The 19,182-nt window shown below is 53.3% G+C and overlaps 1 protein-coding gene across 6 annotated transcripts in view; it reads left to right on the top strand.

The window, feature by feature from the left end:
• Positions 1-17,207, top strand: part of PHKA2 (phosphorylase kinase regulatory subunit alpha 2) — an 86,982-nt gene extending 69,775 nt beyond the window's left edge. For 2 of the 6 annotated variants that reach the window (XM_030843783.2, XM_060292639.1), the window contains exons 23-33: positions 873-952; positions 1,146-1,224; positions 1,325-1,454; positions 2,040-2,141; positions 4,681-4,799; positions 5,552-5,581; positions 6,792-6,845; positions 8,627-8,797; positions 10,320-10,373; positions 11,041-11,241; positions 11,697-17,207. In XM_030843783.2, coding sequence (XP_030699643.1) covers positions 873-952; positions 1,146-1,224; positions 1,325-1,454; positions 2,040-2,141; positions 4,681-4,799; positions 5,552-5,581; positions 6,792-6,845; positions 8,627-8,797; positions 10,320-10,373; positions 11,041-11,241; positions 11,697-11,867 — 1,191 coding nt within the window. In that variant the 3' untranslated portion in view covers positions 11,868-17,207. Of the gene's footprint in view, positions 1-872; positions 953-1,145; positions 1,225-1,324; positions 1,455-2,039; positions 2,142-4,680; positions 4,800-5,551; positions 5,582-6,791; positions 6,846-8,626; positions 8,798-10,319; positions 10,399-11,040; positions 11,242-11,696 lie in introns of those variants that run through there. The other 4 variants (XM_060292643.2, XM_060292641.1, XM_060292640.1 and 1 more) reach the window with 4 other exon arrangements.
• The last annotated feature ends 1,975 nt before the right edge of the window (positions 17,208-19,182 follow it).

Genomic DNA, 19,182 nt, shown 5'->3' on the forward strand with positions numbered 1-19,182 from the left:
TCTTATTTCTGCACATCTGCCATACAATCATCATCAGTATTTTAACCCCAAGGCCCTGCAAAATCCAGAATTGCTTTCTATGACATTCAGGTTCTTTTTTTTCCCCATTCATTCATTCATTTATTTATTTTATGGCTGCATTGGGTCTTCATTGCTGCACATGGGCTCTCTCCAGTTGCGGCGAGCGGGGGCTACTCTTCATTGTGGTGCGCGGGCTTCTCATTGCGGTGGCTTCTCTTGTTGCAGAGCATGGGCTCTAGGCACGCAGGCTTCAGTAGTTATGGCGCGTGGGCTCAGTAGGTGTGGCTCACGAGCTCTAGAGCGCAGGCTCAGTAGTTGTGGCGCATGGGCTTAGTTGCTCCGTGGCATGTGGGATCTTCCCGGCCCAGGGCTCGAACCCGTGTCCCCTGCATTGGCAGGCGGATTCTTAACCACTGTGCCACTAGGGAAGTCCCCAAGTTCACTGTTTTAGTAAGGTGATGGTATTTATTATATGTGAATAATGGGGAAACTGGCAACTTAGGACTATAATATGGTCATTAACTCTTAACATCAGTATTTTAGGACTCATAGCAACTCATCCTCCTTATGGAATATCAGGGAATCCAGTGTGTTTGCTACAGGGGGTGAGCATAAAATACCCACTAATAGGCCCTGCAGAGCCAGGCCTGGGACCACATTTTGGGGACAAAGATCACGGGGACCCAACTCTGGCTGGGTTGCTCAGTCTGGGGTCTGTGTATGAATTTTCAAATAAATAGCAGCATGGGTCATGAAGTTTGTAAAGGTAAATTTATGATCTTATTGGCAGTGGTCCTTCCCCACCGGCTTTGCTAATCTCCCTCCCCCTCCCCCTTTTCCTAAACGTGCAGGCCTGCACGGACCTGCTGTCGCACCAGAAGCAGCTCACGGTGGGCCTGCCGCCAGAACCCCGGGAGAAGACCATCTCCGCGTAAGGTTTCAACCTGGGGCCTCAGGTTTGGGGGCGGTACCTGGGGGGAAAACATCAGTGCTGTCCACCATTCAGGAAGAGAGGCTTTTTATAGACACTGTCACTCGAGCACTTCCAGCAGGAAAAGGAGGATATTCCATAGAGGACTAGGAGGCATCTTTCGTGGTGTTTGTGTCCTGACGCTCCTTCCTAGGCCTCTTCCCCCCGAGGAGCTCACAGAACTCATCTACGAAGCCAGCGGGCAGGACATCAGCATCGCCGTGCTCACACAGGTCAGCTGGCCACGGAGGGGCAGGGCTGTCTCGGGGCAGCAGGGGCTTCTCCGCCACCAGCCAGTCTCTGAAGCCCTGTCTCCACGTCTGTCTGTGTCAGGAGATTGTGGTTTACCTGGCGATGTATGTCAGGGCACAGCCCAGCCTCTTCGTGGAGATGCTCAGACTCCGGATTGGACTCATCATTCAGGTGATGGCCACGGAGCTGGCGCGGAGCCTGAACTGTTCAGGTGCGATTCTCACGCGCGGCTCCCACAGCTCCTGCACCCACCCGCCCCTGGGGAGCCCTGCTCAAGTATTCTGGAACCAGGGCTTCTGAGCCTTTGGGTGGGCTCACGGCTTCACCAGATTCTCTCGTTTAGATGTAACTTCCGCCAAACCAACCAGCACAGGGTGTTGAATTTCATAGGTTAGGGAAAATGAGGTACTAGAATCTTCTGCTCTGCTCCTGACATCTGAGTTCCTCACTGTTTCTCCTTGTGGTGAGATGTCACCCCCCATTTCATAAAACCTCTGCTGGGAGAAATCCTACCAATTTAAATATGTAAATCAACTGCAAGGGGCATTCCAACATTGGGGGTTATTACAGTGAGAAAAATTATGCGTCTGAGTTAAGAAAATATACAACTTAAATAGCAGCATTTAGAATCACCAAGGATCGGTACCTTTCAGTCCTGAAGCAGTAGAGAGGTGATCCTGAGCAGGGAGACCTCCCACAGTACCCTTTGTCTCCACCACCACCCCACGCCCACGCCACTCTACCTTCCACTGCCACCAGGCCTGTGTCGGGACACTTACACGATGTTTGTTTTTAGGAGAAGAAGCTTCTGAAAGTTTGATGAACCTCAGCCCTTTCGATATGAAAAATCTCCTACACCATATTTTAAGTGGAAAGGAGTTTGGTGTTGAAAGAAGCGGTAAGTAAATGCCCATCTTACTGAGGGGAGGGGGTCAGAGAGGGCTGGACTGACGTGTCCAGCGTGGCCTGGAACTGCTTCATTTCTATACAGATCAACACCAGTAATCGCGATTCGGGACATAATGTTTGGGTAGCAGGTTCCTACTTCACTGAGATGGACAGAGTTCTAGGTTTAAGGTTGTGACTTGTAGGGCTTTGTGACCCCTCGTCGGCTGGCTGGGAGAGCTGCGGTCCCATGTGGGCGTGGTGCACACCCTGGCCTGCGGCCTCCCTCCTTCTGCAGTTGGTCCAGGCACTGTCACTTGTGCACAGGGGTTAGGAGCAGGTGAGGTGACCAAGGTGTCAGCATGCAAGGGCTGTCTTTTCCCAGCACCTGAGGGCCCCACCTTTAGTGTGGGTTGGTTTTCAGTTAGACCCCCATCACCCTTCATGGGCCCAGATAAAAGCCCTCTGCAGCCTCACAGCACCTTCTTGCTGAGTGAGTTTGCCTCGTCCCCTTCTTGCTCTCTCTCACTTTTTATCTGTACCGGAACCCTGTTTGCAGTGCTAGGAAATATAATCGCCCAAGTCCTGGTGGAATTCTGTTCTCAAATGCTCCCTAATTATAATTGAAGCAATTATCATTTACCCTCCTCATAATAAGGTGAAATGATTTGCAGACACATTGGTGAATTTGTTTCATCAAGCCAAAGAAATGCAGTGTGGGCTGTCATTCTTTTTATTTAATAAGGACATTGGGTACTTCGGATCTTTTCTTTCGAGTGGGCACCAGCAGGCAACCAAACCGGCATCGTGCGATCAGGTGTGTTTTGGTGGGTTTTCTCCTTTCCTGAGGAATGGTCAAGATCCTTTTCCAAAAGTAATTTTCAGTTCTTTCAAATGCACAGTCCTTGAAATGTAAATATGTAAGATTAATATTTAATGTGTTCTGCTCATCAAAATAATATATGTGGTTTGACACAGATAATTACTAAAAATTGTTATTAAACAGAGTAATGTCACTTGAAACCATAAATATGTCTAATTGCAAGCAAGGCCAGAAGAGGTCCTGTCTTTTTGCGTACAGCATCATTTGTTAATTGTCCTTTGTAATTGTTCAATTTTTATAAATCAGGAAACTCAAATAGTCTTAGAATTTTTATTACATCCTGAGATGTCGGAGATGAGTATTTTCAGCTAATGCCCACTCTATACAGGCCCCACTGTAGCTTCCCAGACCCCTTTGGGTTCCGTTTTCCACTCTCCCAGTGTCCCTCCTCCCTCTCTGGCTAATCGTCGTGTCTCCTTTGTGGGTCCTCCCTCTGTGCTGTCCTTTGGCTCCTTATTTGTCTCTACTCCTCTGGGCAGTGCCCTACTCCCATGGCTTCGGGGGTGGGGTGGGTGGGAAGGCAGGGCACGCAGAGGATGCTGCCCGAGGAAATGACCTTAGAGTCGGGCCTTCAGAAGGAGAGGACGCACCTGGCAGAGGGGAGCAGGCAGGCCAGGAGGGAGCCGCCTGTGCAATGCCCAGTGCTGAGTGGCTGGCCTGGAGGGGACAGCTAAGAGCGGCGGGTGGGCTCAAGTCGGTAGGGCTTTGTGTGCCCCTGTGAGGCTTTAACCTGAAGAAGGATTCGAGGTGGACAGTGACATGGTCACACGTGCCTTTAAGAATGATCGTTGTGAGCACACCGTGGAGAACCGGTTAGTGGGGGCAGGGCGGGCAGCAGAGTGGAGCCAGGTGACGGATCCTCCCTGCCCCTTCTGTGTGTCTTCGCCACCTCCAGCCTTTGGTCGGCTTGTTCTCCCAGGACTTCCCTCTCCGGCCCCAAGGCTGGACCTTAATTAGGTGGTCTCAGTTTTCTGCAAGGAAGGGGGTGCATTTGGAGAAGTAAAAAATTATTTTAAAAGACATATCCAAATCATTGAAGGGTTTCCTGGCCACTCAGTGTTTTCTGCATGCTGCTTAAGTGATGTTCACTCTGTCACTCATCCACTCAAACACATATTGAGCCTGTGCTGTGTAGCAGGCGCTGCCCCAGGTGCTGGAAACAGAGCGCTGGCCAGGGCAGACACGGCCACCTCTAATGGAGTGCATGGTCGAGTGGGAGAGAGAGACGCGGATAAAAATAAGCACATGCGGGCTTCCCTGGTGGCGCAGTGGTTAAGAATCCACCTGCCAATGCAGGGGACACGGGTTCGAGCCCTGGCCCGGGAAGATCCCACATGCCGCGCAGCAACTAAGCCCGTGCGCCACAACTACTGAGCCTGCGCTCTAGACCCCGTGAGCCACAGCTTCTGAAGGCTGCGCGCCTAGAGCCCGTGCTCTGCAACAAGAGAAGCCACTGCAATGAGAAGCCTGTGCACCGCAACGAAGAGTAGAGTAGCCCCCGCTCACCACAACCAGAGAAAAGCCCACGCGCAACAACAAAGACCCAACGCAGCCAAAAACAAAATAAATAAAATAAAATAATTAATTAAAAAAATAAGCACATGCATGCATTCCTCTCAGGGTGGACAAAATATCGTTTCTAAGAACGATGTGTGTGTTTCCTCTCCAGTGCGGCCTATCCATTCCTCCACATCCAGCCCTGCCATCTCCATCCATGAGGTGGGACATACTGGAGTCACCAAAACCGAGAGGAGTGGCATCAACAGGCTGAGGAGTGAGATGAAACAGGTAAGAAGAGCTCTCGGCGCCAGGAAAGAAGTGGTTTTCCTATCTGGGCTCAAGTCAGAAAGTGATAGAAACCCAAGGCATGCAGGGTACAGCCTGCTTTGTAAAGGACGTGCCATCCCTTCTGTCCTGGAATCTGAACACACCCTGTGCCCAGACATCCCAGAGCCACTCACGTGCACCCACCACATGCTCATCCTTAACGTTAAGGTGTTATGCGAGCATTCTGGAAAATACCCTTCCCCGTGTTTGCCTGTTGCCCGAGAACTAGTCATTCAAATGGATCACAGCCATTTAAAAAGTAGAGTCGCGCAAAAGGTAACTGAATCATCTCTCCATCAAATGTGTCCTTCAGGTGAAACAGAGACACCTTTATTTTCCACCATCCATAGGTGTCTCTTTTGTGCTCACCTTTATTTAATTCACAGTAAGTTCCTTCTCAACTGATCCCACAGGACTGCAAGTCAACAGCCTTTCAGTCCTAATGTGCCGGTTACTGTGGTAGGACTTGACAGTGATCTACAGTAGGAAATAGTTTCTTTCCTTCTGACTGTGACCTGCAGTGAGAGACACACTCGGATTTTCTTCTCCATTTCAAATGATGACTCAGTAGATTGAGTCTGTGAGGCACTGAGGGTCACACCCTGCAGCTGGAGCAACACTTCCTTGGACAATCTAGAGGGTGATAGAAGTAGTAAGGCATCCTTGATTTGAAACTGGTTTTTGTTTATCTTCTGATGTATTTTTACTTTCAGATGACTAGGCGATTTAGTGCTGATGAACAGGTGAAACATCTTTGTCTTGTTTCCTCCTTTACTGTGCTTCATGTTCTTTCTGGCTTGAATGGGGAAAGCAAGGCTGTGAGTACAGAGAGTCTGAGTGGGTGGAGAACGGTTCTGCCCGTCCAACATGCTTGGGTGGAGGGGACTCTGCAGGCTGTGGGAGGCAGCCCTGGGGACAGGCAGAGCACTGGACTTGAAAGCAGGAGAGCCCTGCGCCTTTAAACAAATCCATGTATCAAACTTGGATTTTACAGGAGGCTATGTGAAAGGGATGGTCCCGGGTTCTGCCTCGGCAGGAGTTTCTGTTCAAAAAAAGGGAAGAAATAGGGACAAATAGATTGTGGTCATTGATTATAGCAGTAGAAAGAATACTGCTACTTCCTGTCCCTAGATTGCCTGGGGGAATTTAACCCTGGAAGGAAAAGAAAATGTAAGGATACTGTTCTTTTATGTCACCCTTGTGACATACTTCCTTCGCCTCCTCCATCCAGAAGATCAGAGCCCCTTTCCTAATGATTTAATGTCTCTGTGAGAGAGCTCAGAGGAGTCACATACTGACACGCGGATTCTCTGTGTTGTCCCAGGGAAAAACGTCCATGCTGTCTCATTCGAATTTATGCTCTTTCCAAGTAAGGAACAGATTTTCCAAACATCTTCCTTTGCCCACCACTAGGTGGCACTGTCCCTCTTGTTACCTACATCCCGATGGCCGCTGACTGTGGCTGAATATGGGTGGTTCCTTCCGTCTCCATTTAGTGCCGTCCTTACATATTACGGGGACAAAATGATCACCTTTTTTCTTTGATGGGTTTAGATTCAGTTAGCCAGTACAAGTTTTGTATTTGGCCACTTATATCAAAGAAGTATATTATCCTCTTTCCAAAATTAACATAAAAGATTAGCATTTCATGGCTGGGAGTTTGGAAAATAAGTCGTGTGCTAACTTGATGAGGCACCCTCCACATCTGACTAGATATGGGAACACTCCACACTCAGAGAAAGCATTTCCCGGGACCTCTATTGCGCGAGCCCAGAGCTCTGCCCGCTGCTCTGCAGGCCATCTGCCTGGGGGGGTGAGTGAGAACTTGTGGCCACCCGCATCCTCTGCCTCTTCCTTCCTTGGCTGTTTCTGAGGCTGTTCTATGTTCCTTCTCTCTGCGTGCATCCTTTGGTGTCATTGCACATGACTGAGTGGACTCTCTTTGTTTTGTAGCTCTTTTCTGTGAGCCAGGCCCCATCCGGCAGCGCACACTCCTCCAAGTCTGTGGTAAACAGTGTCTCCCAGCCATTGTCCCCTTCGCCACCTCATTCTCGTTTATGGTGTCTGAATCCTCTCGTTGCCCTTCTCGTGCTCCCGCCACCTCCCTCACTTCCGAAGATGTGAACAGGTTTAAGTGTTTCCACTTGACTATGATTATGAGTAGAGGCTAGAAAGAAAGCCGAGAACCTGTGGAACTGAGCTCTGTTTTTCCATCTTGAGCTCTCTGCTTATGCTCCTCGGTGGGGTATGACTGAGGAGCACTTTTCTCACCAATTCCCAGGAGCTTCTGGAACTTTCGAGGCAGTGGTTATGTGCCTTTCCGTTGAGTCACGGGAGTGAACCACTGCCAGCACGTGCTGATTGGCACTTTGTACGCAGAATGCCCCCCCCCCCGCTTGGCTTGAGGCCGCAGCTGAGATGGAAGGCTAGGAAGTGTTCTCATTGCAGAGGCGAGTCTGAATCCTCCTTGCGAAACTAGAGGCAGAAAACCAGCTGAGTCATTGATGAGCGTGGCTGTAATTACTTTTATTTGTATCTAATTGTTGCCGTATTTAAATGGCAGTAATGAGCCCAATGGAATAACCCAGCCTAACAGCCTTTTCAAAATAACATCCGATGAAGTCTCAGTGCGCTCCAAGAAGACTCCTGCCCTGCTGGCCTGCTTGACATTGGGATTGCATTTTAAACCTTTAAATTTGACGTTGCACACTGAGAAACGAAAGTGCCAGGTAGTCCAGAACAGAGATAATGTGTAAGGATGAAGGTTATCCCTTCCCCGACCCAGAGGCCAAGGGGTGAGAATCCATCCACGGGAAGAAAGCAGGTGTGAGCTTTGCCGCAGGGAGGCCACCGCTGAGGGAACCGCTTTCAGGCCTGGTCTCAGGCCCCACTGGGAGCCTCTCAGAGCTGCCTCCGCAGTCGTGGGCGGGCCTGTGGCTCCCGAGGCAGAAGCAAAACTGCTGGCCCTGCCCCAGCGCTTCCCTCGTGGAGGCCGGAATAAATCCAGCCTCGGGGAGGAGGTGGGAAGGAGGTGATACCCCTCCTGCCTCAGCAAAGGCTCCTGGCTCGGAGGTGGTCATCGCCCCAAATTAGGATAAAGTGCCGTGCTGAGAACAGGCAAAGTAGAAAGCGATTGAAAAGGAAGGTGGAAATACCATAGCCCCTGAGGCCCCGCCACAAACGTGGGTTCCAGCCTTCCCTCCTTCCAGGGCTCCAGAGCCTTGCCCTGCGCTGTGTTGTGTTCTCGTGGCAGCTGCACTGCAGGGGAGTGACCACCACTCTCCGCGGCGCCACAGGAGGAAAGTGGTCACTGTGGCGTTGGTCTCCGTGGGCTGCGGCACCCGAGGAGTCACCTCCTCCAGGTCCGAGACCTCCCCAAGCCCTCCAGCAGCAGTGCCTGCCGACCCCACGGCCGGGCGTGCTCCCAGGGTTTCCCGCATCTGCACTCGGGGTGCGCACCTGTGCCCCACTGCTCAGATGAGGCTGAGCGTGCTCGCGGCAAGTTAGAGACTGGAGCAGCCGATGTGGAGTCGGGATTTGCAGCCCCCCCAGAGCCCACCCCCTGACCTGCTCGGCCTCTCCGTTGGGTCAGGGGCTTCTTATGCTGTACTTCCTCTTGGGGGCTGGGAAGAGTGCACGGAAGGAGCTTAGTAAACGAACCGGGGCAGGAAGGAGTGAATCCAGCTGGTGGTGTTGACTGGTTTACGGAGCCGCCCTCTCGGTGACCAGCACTGCCAGGGGGTGCCGGCTGTGAGGCTTCTGAAGGCCGCACCTTTTCTGTCTTGCAGAGGTCCAGCACCCCATCCTCACCCACGGGCACGTCATCGTCAGACTCAGGTGGGCATCACATCGGCTGGGGGGAGCAGCAGGGCCAGTGGCTGCGCAGGAGAAGGCTGGACGGGGCCATCAACAGAGTCCCCGTGGGATTTTACCAGAAGGTGTGGCAGATCCTTCAGAAGGTGAGCTTGGCCACTGTGCTGCATTCCATAGGCACTGGTGCTGAGGCGTGCTGGCACCTACAGGTAGCAGGCGGCTGCAGAACAGGCACATAAGCCCCAACCTTAGGTAGCTCACGGCCTAGAGCAGGGTTTCTCCCCCCTCGGCACCATTGACATTTGGGGCTGGGTAATTCTCACTTCCGGGGCTGCCCTGTGCATTGTGGGATGTTAAGCGACATCCCTGGTCTCTACCCGCTAGATGCTGGTAGCACCCCCCCCCCCCGGTGTGACAACCAAAATGTCCCCAGACATTGCCGAGTGTCCTCCGGGAGGCAAATTGCCACTGGTTGAGAAACACTGGCTGGAAACCCAACAAGATAGATAAGGTGGCAGCCCAGGTTGTGGGGGGCCACCTTTGACGTAATTTAGGAACGCAGAGAAGTCGGAAGGTAGGCAAGAACCAGAGAAGGCAGGGAGAGCTCTGGATGAAACGCCGTAACCCGGCTGACCCAGAACAGCCGCAGGAGCCACGCCCCTTGGTCCCTGCCCCCGCCTCCTGTCTCGCTCCCTCATCAGCCTCAGAGCGTCCCGGTGTCTCCCTGGGCCCCACCAGAGGGACTGTCTGCCTCCATTAGAAGCTTCTGTGCAAACCAAGAACCACAGGCAGGACCGAGTTTTTCCCTAAACTATTTTTGTTAGCTCATTTCACAGTAGAAGAGGCGAGGAGAGAAGAGGCATCCCTAAGACCCCGTACTGCAGCCCCTTTCGGCTGCGTTATGTCCCCTGTGAGGTCCTCCTCGTGGAGCTGGGCATGGAGAGGTCAGAGGGGTCCTTGTCCTCACAGCTGAACTCCGGTCCCCACGTGGGGGCAGGGCCCGAAGAGGCCTCTTGTCAGGAGGAAGGAGCGTTTGCTGCCGCTGCATCCTCAGCCCACCTGGGACGGAGGCGGTGCAGCTGCTGTCCCCAGGGCACAGGGAGTCAGGAGGCAGCCTGTGAGCCCAGAACTGTTCCTGGGGCCGGGCTTCCACCGGCTTCATACCAAGATGCTTTTATTATGAAAAAGCAGCATTTTGTATTGAGCCAGCGCTGGTTATTTATATACACGGGTGTGCGTGTGCGTGCATGTGCTCTAGTCTTTTGTGATTGGTGCTTATTATAGAAATCTCAAAAATAGATGCCTGCAAAGGCATAGAAGTATCACTTCGCCAGCAGGAAACATGCACATCTCCCTTTATCTGGCACCAAAGGGGGCCTCTCAGCCGCCAGGGCCGGGTTGCCAAGTGAAACTCGGAGCTCCCACAGAGGAGGACCCGGCAGCTCCCTGGGGCGTTGTTCGGGTGAGATCTGAACGATGCCTGCTGGTTCCATCGAAAAACACAGCCTGTGGGCAGTGAGAACAAGCCCTCTAAAAATAACTCCGACAGTCTGGCGTGTGCCAGTCCTCGTGCTGGCTTCCAGGGCAGAGCGACTTGAGCGTGTGCGCGCCGTTTTTAATCACGTTCTGGAATCTGACTGAAATGTGAAATGCGTGTTCTGCCTCCAGTGTCACGGTCTGTCCATCGACGGTTATGTGCTCCCATCCTCGACGACGCGAGAGGTAGGATGGGAAAAACCCAAACGCCGTGAGTTTTCACTAAGTGCTTTATTTCTTGGACTCTGACCACTCGCCCTTCTTTCAAGCTTGTTACATACAGGGCATTTGTAGATCCGATCTTTCTAGACACTTAACCCTCAAGTTTTGCAAAGTTTTTTTTTCCCACATTTGTTGCATCATCTTTTCTCTTTCCCCTCAGAAAGAGTATGTCTGGACTGTCGACATCTTTAGATTTGTTTCTGAAAACTCTCTTAAGAGAAGAGCAAAGTTGCTCGCCATGCTTATGGGACCCACGGCAGAGAACAGTCATCTTCCCTGGTTTCTTTCCCCCGTTCATTCTTTTAAAAAATTGATCTTTTAGTTTTTACACCACCCAAGGCACCATGCTGTGCACCACAAGGAATAATGAAGAACGAGAAATAAGAAACGGCCCTGCCCCTGGAAGTCGCAGTCCAGCGGGATAGGTGACTAATGCTAGGACCAGGCTGACTGATGCCCAGGGCAGAGCTCTCAGCTTCCTGCCCCAGAGGATTCCTGTGGGCAGAATTAGCAAAGTGGCCGGAGAGGAGGCAGCGTTTACGCTGAGCCACTGGGTGCTGTGGGCAGCGTGGGTGACAGGACTGTGTCTGTGCTCGCTTCACTCGTGACCCCCTGCTGGTCCCTTTGGCAGATGACCCCACAGGAGATCAAGTTTGCTGTCCACGTTGAGTCGGTGCTGAACCGAGTGCCGCAGCCTGAGTACCGGCAGCTGCTGGTGGAGGCCATCATGGTGCTGACGCTGCTCTCGGACACGGAGATGAACAGCATTGGGGGCATCATCCATGTGGACCAGATCGTGCACACGGCCAACCAGCTGTTCCTGCAGGACCAGGTGGGTGTGCCCAGAGCCAAGGTGGGGACGCGGCAGTGCAGCCGGCTTGGCTGGCATTTATCTCTGTCGAGGCTGGAGATCCTGTGACCAACAGGAAATATTCTTGAACAAAGATAATGTCATCACAGATGGTGGGAAAATGTCAACCATTTGGTTTGAAAATGGCACAGTGGCCACTGGGAGATCTAAAGACCTTTGGAGATGGACAGGCCCATTTCAGCATAGGTTCTAGTGCCAGCACCAGCCTCGCGACATGTCTGGCCCCAAGTAAACCAGCCACTTAGCCTGCACCAAAGTCGAGCTAGAAGAAGCCGTCCTCCCATCCTAGAATCAGTGATGTGCTGCCAGCTCGGGCGGGTGGGGACACGGTGCCCAGAGCAGAGGCCATCTGTCCCCCCGTTAGGCCGGTAGCGCCAGCTCTGCTCACGTGTTGCCTCTGCCCTTTCCTGCTGCAGATGTCGATCGGTGCCACGGACACGCTGGAGAAGGACCAAGCCACGGGCATTTGCCACTTCTTTTACGACAGTGCTCCCAGCGGGGCTTACGGGACAATGACCTACCTAACGAAGGCGGTGGCTTCTCACCTGCAGGAATTGCTGCCCAATTCAGGCTGCCACATGCAGTAGGGCCTCGGCGCTCTGAGCCCAAGATCCCCTGTGCTGTCACAAAAGCATTTCCCATCAGCAGCCCTGGCAGGGAGGAGGTGGCAGTAACACACCTGAAAGCAGTATACGTCCAAGCCGCAGAATCCTGTGCCCGCCCCCGAGGAGCGCCCTGGGATCATCTTCTTACATTCATTTTGCTGGGAAGTTTGTCATAGCATCTGGTCTCCTGGAGTCTGAGGAGGTATCGGAAGTTGGTCTCCTCTTGTGAGTGCAGAGTGAAGTGAGAAGGCAGCTTAAACTGGCTTTCGCAGAGTTGCCGAACAGGCTCAATGAGCTGGTGATACATCTTCCAGATGAAAAGATCCTTCCAGCAGCTGCGGACCTTGGCCAGGGGCACATCTTAACGGTACAGTCTGTCTGTGGGTCAAAATGTGTAGCAAATAGAACAACTCATCGTGCAGAGGTGTGGCTGTCTCGTGCCTTGCTTTCCTCCTCGGCTTGTTGCTGTCTTACTGGCAGCTACCTTTGCGTGACGGTTCTCCTTCACCAACATTTAGAAAATTGCTCCCACTTGACTTTGGCTCATGGTCTTCAAGGATTTTATCTTGGCCACCCGTGAGTTAGGGATTTCTCCTGCCTTATGAAAATATCCCACATCATCTTCCAGAATCTTACCAAAAAGAAGCAAGGCAGAGGAGAAGCCAACCCTTCTTCTAGCTGGGCCAACTGTTGTTTTGGGGCTGGCATGGGCAGGGAGTCCCTCTGGAAGGCCTGTGCCCCCGCCCCCGTCGTGGGGTGGCGGCCGGCAGGGAGCGGCACCCCCACCGTGTTCTGGGGGAGCCACGTGCTGAGTCTGCAGCACCAGACGCCACAGAAGTGCGTGCCGTGCTCCCTCTTCAATGCTTCCCTCTGCGGCAGGGCCAGGCTGGGGCCTCAAGCCCTTCTCACAGCAGCACTTTTGCCTTAAGGCTCTCAGGTGGGGTGTAGCTGGAGGCCTTGCTTGCAGAGGCGTGAGGACAAATCCTGATGGGGCAGGGCCTCGCCAGTCTTTCCTTGCCAAGGTCCTGAGGGATGGAGTTTCTCTCCAGGTGTCTTACGGGGATGGGGGGTGGGCATGACACACAACAGGGAAAACCGTTTCTGTGGATAATGGACTCTGAAGGACAGTCACCTGGTGGCCTCGTGGTGCGCTCTGGCTGGTTGAGGGTGACGGCTTAGATTGGTGATGACTCTGCCTCTGAAATGGAAACTTGGCCATTGGATCTTTGCGTGGAAGTTTGCGTGAAGGTGGAGAAAGCCGATGCTCAGGCTGCTTTGAGAGGACAGCAAGGTGCCCAGTGCCCCCCAGAGTCAGGATGCGGCACTGACCAGCATTCTTGAAGCAGAGGAAAGGCAGGGAGGGTTCCTGCTAAAGAGCCTCACTTCAGTCCAAGCCAAACACTTTGTAGTTGCCCCTGGGGGAGAGAGTCTGGAACACGAGTCTTGGCTCACTTACCCGCTCGGTGGTGCACAGGCGCTGTCTACACGGGACATCAGTGCCTTGGCTTCATATTTGTTTGAAACCATAATATTTTCCTTGCTGAGGTACAGAGTAGTTACATAAAGAAAAGTGCCCAGGGGCTTCCCTGGTGGCGCAGTGGTTGAGAGTCCGCCTGCCGATGCAGGGGACACGGGTTTGTGCCCCGGTCCGGGAAGATCCCACGTGCCGCGGAGCGGCTGGGCCCGTGAGCCATGGCCGCTGAGCCTGCGGGTCCGGAGCCGGTGCTCCGCAACGGGAGAGGCCACAGCAGTGAGAGGCCTGTGTACCGCTAAAGAAAAAAAAAAGAACAGTGCCCAAAATCTCTCTCAATTTCTGCTCCAGTGGACTCCCACATCCCCTCCCCTTCCTATTACTGTCGGTATGTCAAACCTTTCTCCTCAGATTACTAGATGGTTCCTTCTGTCATTCATCGGCACGTGTGAGATGCTCTGTCTGTGACTCGGTGCTCAAGGCCCTCAGCCTGCGCAGGAAAGCCAGTGTGAACAGATGACCAGGCTTTAGCGTGGTGGGGGGGGGGGTGTGAGGGAGCTGGACGAGGGCTGGGCTGGGAAGGTAGGGACGGCCCAGAGCCCTGCCATCAGCATGGCAGATCCCGGAGACAGTGTGGGTGGCCTGGCGCCGTGCCCCGAGCCCCCCGCAGTGCCCGGAGCCTTCCTGTTTGTGCCCCGTCTTCCCTTGGAAGCCAGTTTGCTCTCATTTGCCTCGGCGGGTCCAGGGGGGTCACAGCCACCCACGTTTCATAGTCGCGTTTTCATGGCCTTTATTTCTGGTGTCTTTAAGACATGCTTGACGTAAACAAGACTCATGTCATTCACCAGATAGACTCCCTGGTGGATCATTTCAAACACAGATAATGTAAGAAAGGTACAAGCCGCTAAAGGCCCGGTTGCTTCTTGGGCAAAGGCTCGAGAAGAGTTACAGCCCTCCAGAATGAGCCAGGTGCTAATTTAGAACGATCACCTGCCTGTGGATGACGCGCAAAGTCGCAGATGCTGTGTTTGGGCTCACCAACCGAGACGCGGGTGGCCAGGAGAAGAGCCATAATAAGCAATTCAACTGAGCCTTCGATTCACTCTTTTGAAACCTCTTTGAAATGAAATCCTGAAATAGTACCACATTTCCACAGGCACCAAGCTGTCAGCTTCAAAGAAGAACAGGCTTCTGAGGCTTGATCCCTTTCACGAGCAGCTGAGGCCCACACCACCAAGAAGAGGAACAGATGTTCGAGGGGGATGGGAGAGGCGTGTCCTGCCACCATCCTGGCCTCTGCGGATGGGCCCAGGTTTCCATACCAGGAGCCCCTGGCACCTTGGGGCTGGGCAGCAACGAAGACCCCACAGAGCCAAAAATAATAAATAAATACATGCATACATTTTATAGGAAAAAAGAAGAACCTGAATGTTATAGAAAGCAGTTCTGGATTTTGCAGGGCCTTGGGGTTAAAATACTGATGATGATTGTATGGCAGATGTGCAGAAATAAGAGAGCTCTGTTTAAGAGGGTGCCGGGCCACAGAGCATTTTCATTTCATTTCTTGGTAAACCCTTTTCTGCAGCTAAGGAGTAACAAAACTAATCAACTTGAATTCCAGTCACAGGAAGCCAGATATGCCCAGTAGCAACCCAGGCTGGGCTGGGGGAGCCAGGAGGCTGTCCGGTCAAGCCAGCATCTCCCCAGTGGACATCAGTCCGGAGGTCAGAGCCTCTGCAACTCCCCTGAGGTGCGGCGAATAAAAGGAGAGATCGTTACGCAATAGCTGCCTGGATAGAGAGGATATAAATGCTCCTTATGTAAAAAAAGAAAGAAAAAAGACCAGAAGATCAGGAGGCAAGAGAAACAAGTTCGTCAGTTGATGGATGCCATTTATTTCTGGACAAGAAGACAGGTGGCTCGGCCTCCCTTGATGTAAATTACAGCAGAGCATCTCTCAGTTCTGTTGACTTGCGCTGGAGTCTGGCAAATCGCTTTTGTCTTCCCTGCTTCCTTGTCAAAAGGTACAAAAGCCTCCCACCCCCTCCCTTGGCGCCATCATCTTTCAAGGTGACTCTTATGCTTTTGAAGTCCCTGCCATCTGTTCTGTACAGCTCTGCACTTCGCATGTTCCCAGAATGCCTTCTGTTCTCCCGGACTTGGCCACTGATAACTCTGCTTGTGAGGGGAAGGTAAAGACACACTGCCACCTTCTTAGAGCCCAGTGTGCCCTTGTTCCCTCAAAGCCATTTAGGAGAAGCCGTATCCTTAAGTTACCAAGAGAACTCTCTGAGGAACAAGACCCCTGAAACCGCAAGAGAGACTAATTCTCAAACCCAATGCACACAGTGTTTGATAGTTTGGGAGAGGGAAAAATTCCATCAGAAAACAACTGTGTATGTTTTTAAGGAACATATGTGCAATTTTGGCAAAAATGCCTTCTTAGAAGGACTGGCATCATCGTAACCATTGAACTCTGAAGTCACGTGATTCCTCCCTCTGTCTTGTTGCAGTATGTCAGCTATTCTGAAAAATGAATTGCTCAAGAAGGCACTTACTGGGGGCCTATTACAGTATTACCCAGGCGTCACTCTGCCCACAGAATACGGACCAGCGTGGCGGGATGAAGAAACGCCTGTCGTTTGAGAACACCTCTAAGGAGGCACGTTGTCCAGCGTCCCATGGAAGCATTCCTAGCACCGCTCCACCAGGACAGCCATGCGTCGGCCCTCAATCCTGAGTGTTTCTGACATGTCTCAGCGGGGTGGCCGCCAGATGCCTCCAGCTGGTGGGCTAAGGGTGTGGCCCCGAGCTACTTCTGAAATGGGCACGGGGCAATGGTTACGCCTTCCAGTTTTCCTTTTTGAAAGACCTTTCCAGATACAAGCCCAGGATAGACTTGCCAAGGAGAATTCATAGTCACTGGCTCTATTCTCTCACGGCCTCTGTGTCACCTTTCACCGCTGTGTTAGTTGCAAATTACAGACAGCAACTCTAGCTGGGTAGGAAACACGTTTCTTAAAGGATATTGGATAAGTCACATGATCACTAGACTTGGCGACTCCCCAGCCAAGAACAAGGCCCCAGGTCACCGGGCTCACGCCCTGGAGCTTACACCACAGATGCCCCCAACGCTGACCAATGTCACGAGGACCACCGCCTCCTCTCTTTCAGAAACTATTTTAAATGTAGAGGCTGCCACCTGTCAACAGAGTAGGTTTCATACAGTCACTAGCCGTCAAGTCAGACTCCGGCAGGTGTGTTCCATCAGCTGGGGCGGGGCTGTCAGCTGAGAGGGAAGTTGGAAAAGCCAGCATCTGAGACTTCCTCCTCCTCGAGTGGCAGCGGGGCCGGCTTCATAACATGGGGGACCACCCCCCCAGACCCAGGAAGGGTGTTCCGATGCTGAGCATCTAAAACTAAGCGTCCACCACAGCCAGGACCCTTGGCTTGTATTCCTCTGTCCAGAGACGCAGGACATGTGCTCTCCTGGGGTCTGCCCTTTGGCGAGGCTTGGTCAGTGGGAGTGAAGAGGGTGTGCACAGCAGGCGGCCAGTGCCCCCTCTGGGCTCAAGCTGGACCAATCACAGCTTCTCTCTGCCTGTAGAAATGTTTCTAAGTCATAGGGGCTGGGTCGCTGCTGCTACCCGGACTGCACAGCAGACCACCTCCTGCCACTCAGCTTCCAAGGAGCTGTTGCAAAGCTACCGGCATACCAGCCCAGCCCTGGTAGCCTTTTCCTGGACCCTCTGAGTGACAGCCCATCTGGGACAAGACGCAAATGATTGTCTCATCTTTCCTTCTAAGTCTTTAGCCAGCTGGGGGATTTAAAAATAAAGAGTTGGAACTGATTTGAAGTGTAAGCCTGTGTCCTGACAGTGTGAATAAATTCCCCCAGCTGTCACCGAGGTTCCATCCCTGAATTCTCACAAGCGTCCGAGCCACTGTCTCCTGAGCTCCAGAGAGCCCAGCCGCGGAGGCGAGTCAGCCTCTGGCGCTCCCCTCCCTCCCTCCCTCCCTCCCTCCGTGGCAGCTCCCCCGAAGTGCTCTCCCCCTCATTAACCACAGAGCTCCATCTGGAGTGAAAAACGGCCCAGCAGGCGCCGAGGCGGTCTCTGTGCCGGAGATGAAGCCAGGCTTGGCGGCCCCGGCGGTGCAGAGCACTGGAGCCTGAGTTGACCTTGCAGCCCGAGTCTCCAGAAAGGTCTCTGGGCTTTTCATCCCCTAAAGCAGCGAGCTGGCATGTGCTACGGTGATCACACACACACACGCTTCTGTCCCCAGGTCCCCTGAGACCAGAGACGGCTTTTGTGCCGCCAGCACATTTCTGCGGCTGGCGCTGTGCTCAGCAGGCTGGGACACAGCAGCGCGCGCCTGCTAAAGGCAAGAGACAAAATAAGCAGGTCAGCCGTGGGAGGGGGGTCAAATCAAGAGCCCAGAGCAAAGCGTCCACTCTGAGCACGGGGCCAGTGGGGAATCTGCAGAGTAAACTCACCAGCCCTCCACCAGGACCACTCTGTTTTCTCGACAATGACGACACAGGAAGAAGAAAGGGCAGCCCCAAACCCTCCCCTGGGTGCGATGGGCCTCCCTCCCCGAGCAGGTCACGGATGAGTAAGATACCCACCTGCAAAACGTTCTGGGTGACGGGGCAGGAGCTTCTCAAGAATGTACTGGACCTCGGCCTATAGCTGTCCGAACCCAGCGCGGGGGAGGGGGTGGGGGGTGGGGTGCAGGGGAGGGCACGGGGCCAAGCCCATCTCCCTGTCTCCATGTAACTCGGCCAAGAGGGCTGAGAAGCCAACCCCCAAGTCCTCCTTCCTCTCCTGGCCCAGATCGTAAACGAATGAGCAATTAGATACATAATGTGTTGGGATGACAAGAGGCTGGACAAGATTAAAGCAGACAAAGAGGGCAGGGAGGCCTGGGGGCAGCGGGGACTGTCATATGGGATGAGTAGACAAGACCCCTGATAAGGCAGGATTTGATCAGAGACCTGGAGGAAGTGAGGGCCTGAACTTAGGGGAAACTAGGGGAAAATGCGCCAGATCGAGGGAACAACCAGTGCAAAGGCCCCGAGGCAGGAATGCACCTAACATGTCTTTGGAACAGGAAGGAGGCCAGAGGGTGCAGACTGCTACCATCAAGGGGAGGAGTGTAGACCTTGGCTTTTGTCCCAAATCACTGGGGGGTTTGGGACAGAGGAATGCCAACCCTTCCAGAGATCGGCTCCACAGGGACGCAGGGGCAGAGGAGAGAAGGGTTCATTTTGCAGCAGGTTTGGAGAGACTGTGTCTCTGGGAGGGTGAGACGAAAGGGGCAAGTGCCCAAGGTGATTTAACTTCCTTCCACCCCACTTGAGAAGCAGACAAGCTCCTCCTGGAGCTGGAAAATGGAGGTGATCGAATGACTGAATGACAGAGGAAAACTATTCCTGTTCCCTCCCTCAACCCTCCTCTCCCTCTCAGGCCTAAAACCCCGTGTCGTCCTTAGATCATTTTCAAGCAAACATACACACGCGTGCGCCCAGCCATCGGCCGGCCACCGCCTGCCACACTTCCTGTGCCGGGGCTGCAAGTCCTGTGCAGAGCAAGGGGCCGCAAAGGGAACAGTGGCTGCACTTGGTCCCCAGGGCTCCGCCCAGGCTTGCAGTCTCCTGCTGTCCCCACCCCTGAAGAAGTTTCTCCCCGTCCCCAACCCAGGGGACATCAGACCTCTTCTCTGCCATCCACAAGAGCCCAGCTGCCTTTCAAGTCGGGCCTCAGAAAGCACGAGGAAGAATGGGGTGGCTGAGGCCTTCTAGGCTCTAAAGGCTTCACATTCTGC

The sequence above is a fragment of the Globicephala melas genome, chromosome X (assembly GCF_963455315.2).
Source record: "Globicephala melas chromosome X, mGloMel1.2, whole genome shotgun sequence".
NCBI lineage: Eukaryota > Metazoa > Chordata > Mammalia > Artiodactyla > Delphinidae > Globicephala > Globicephala melas.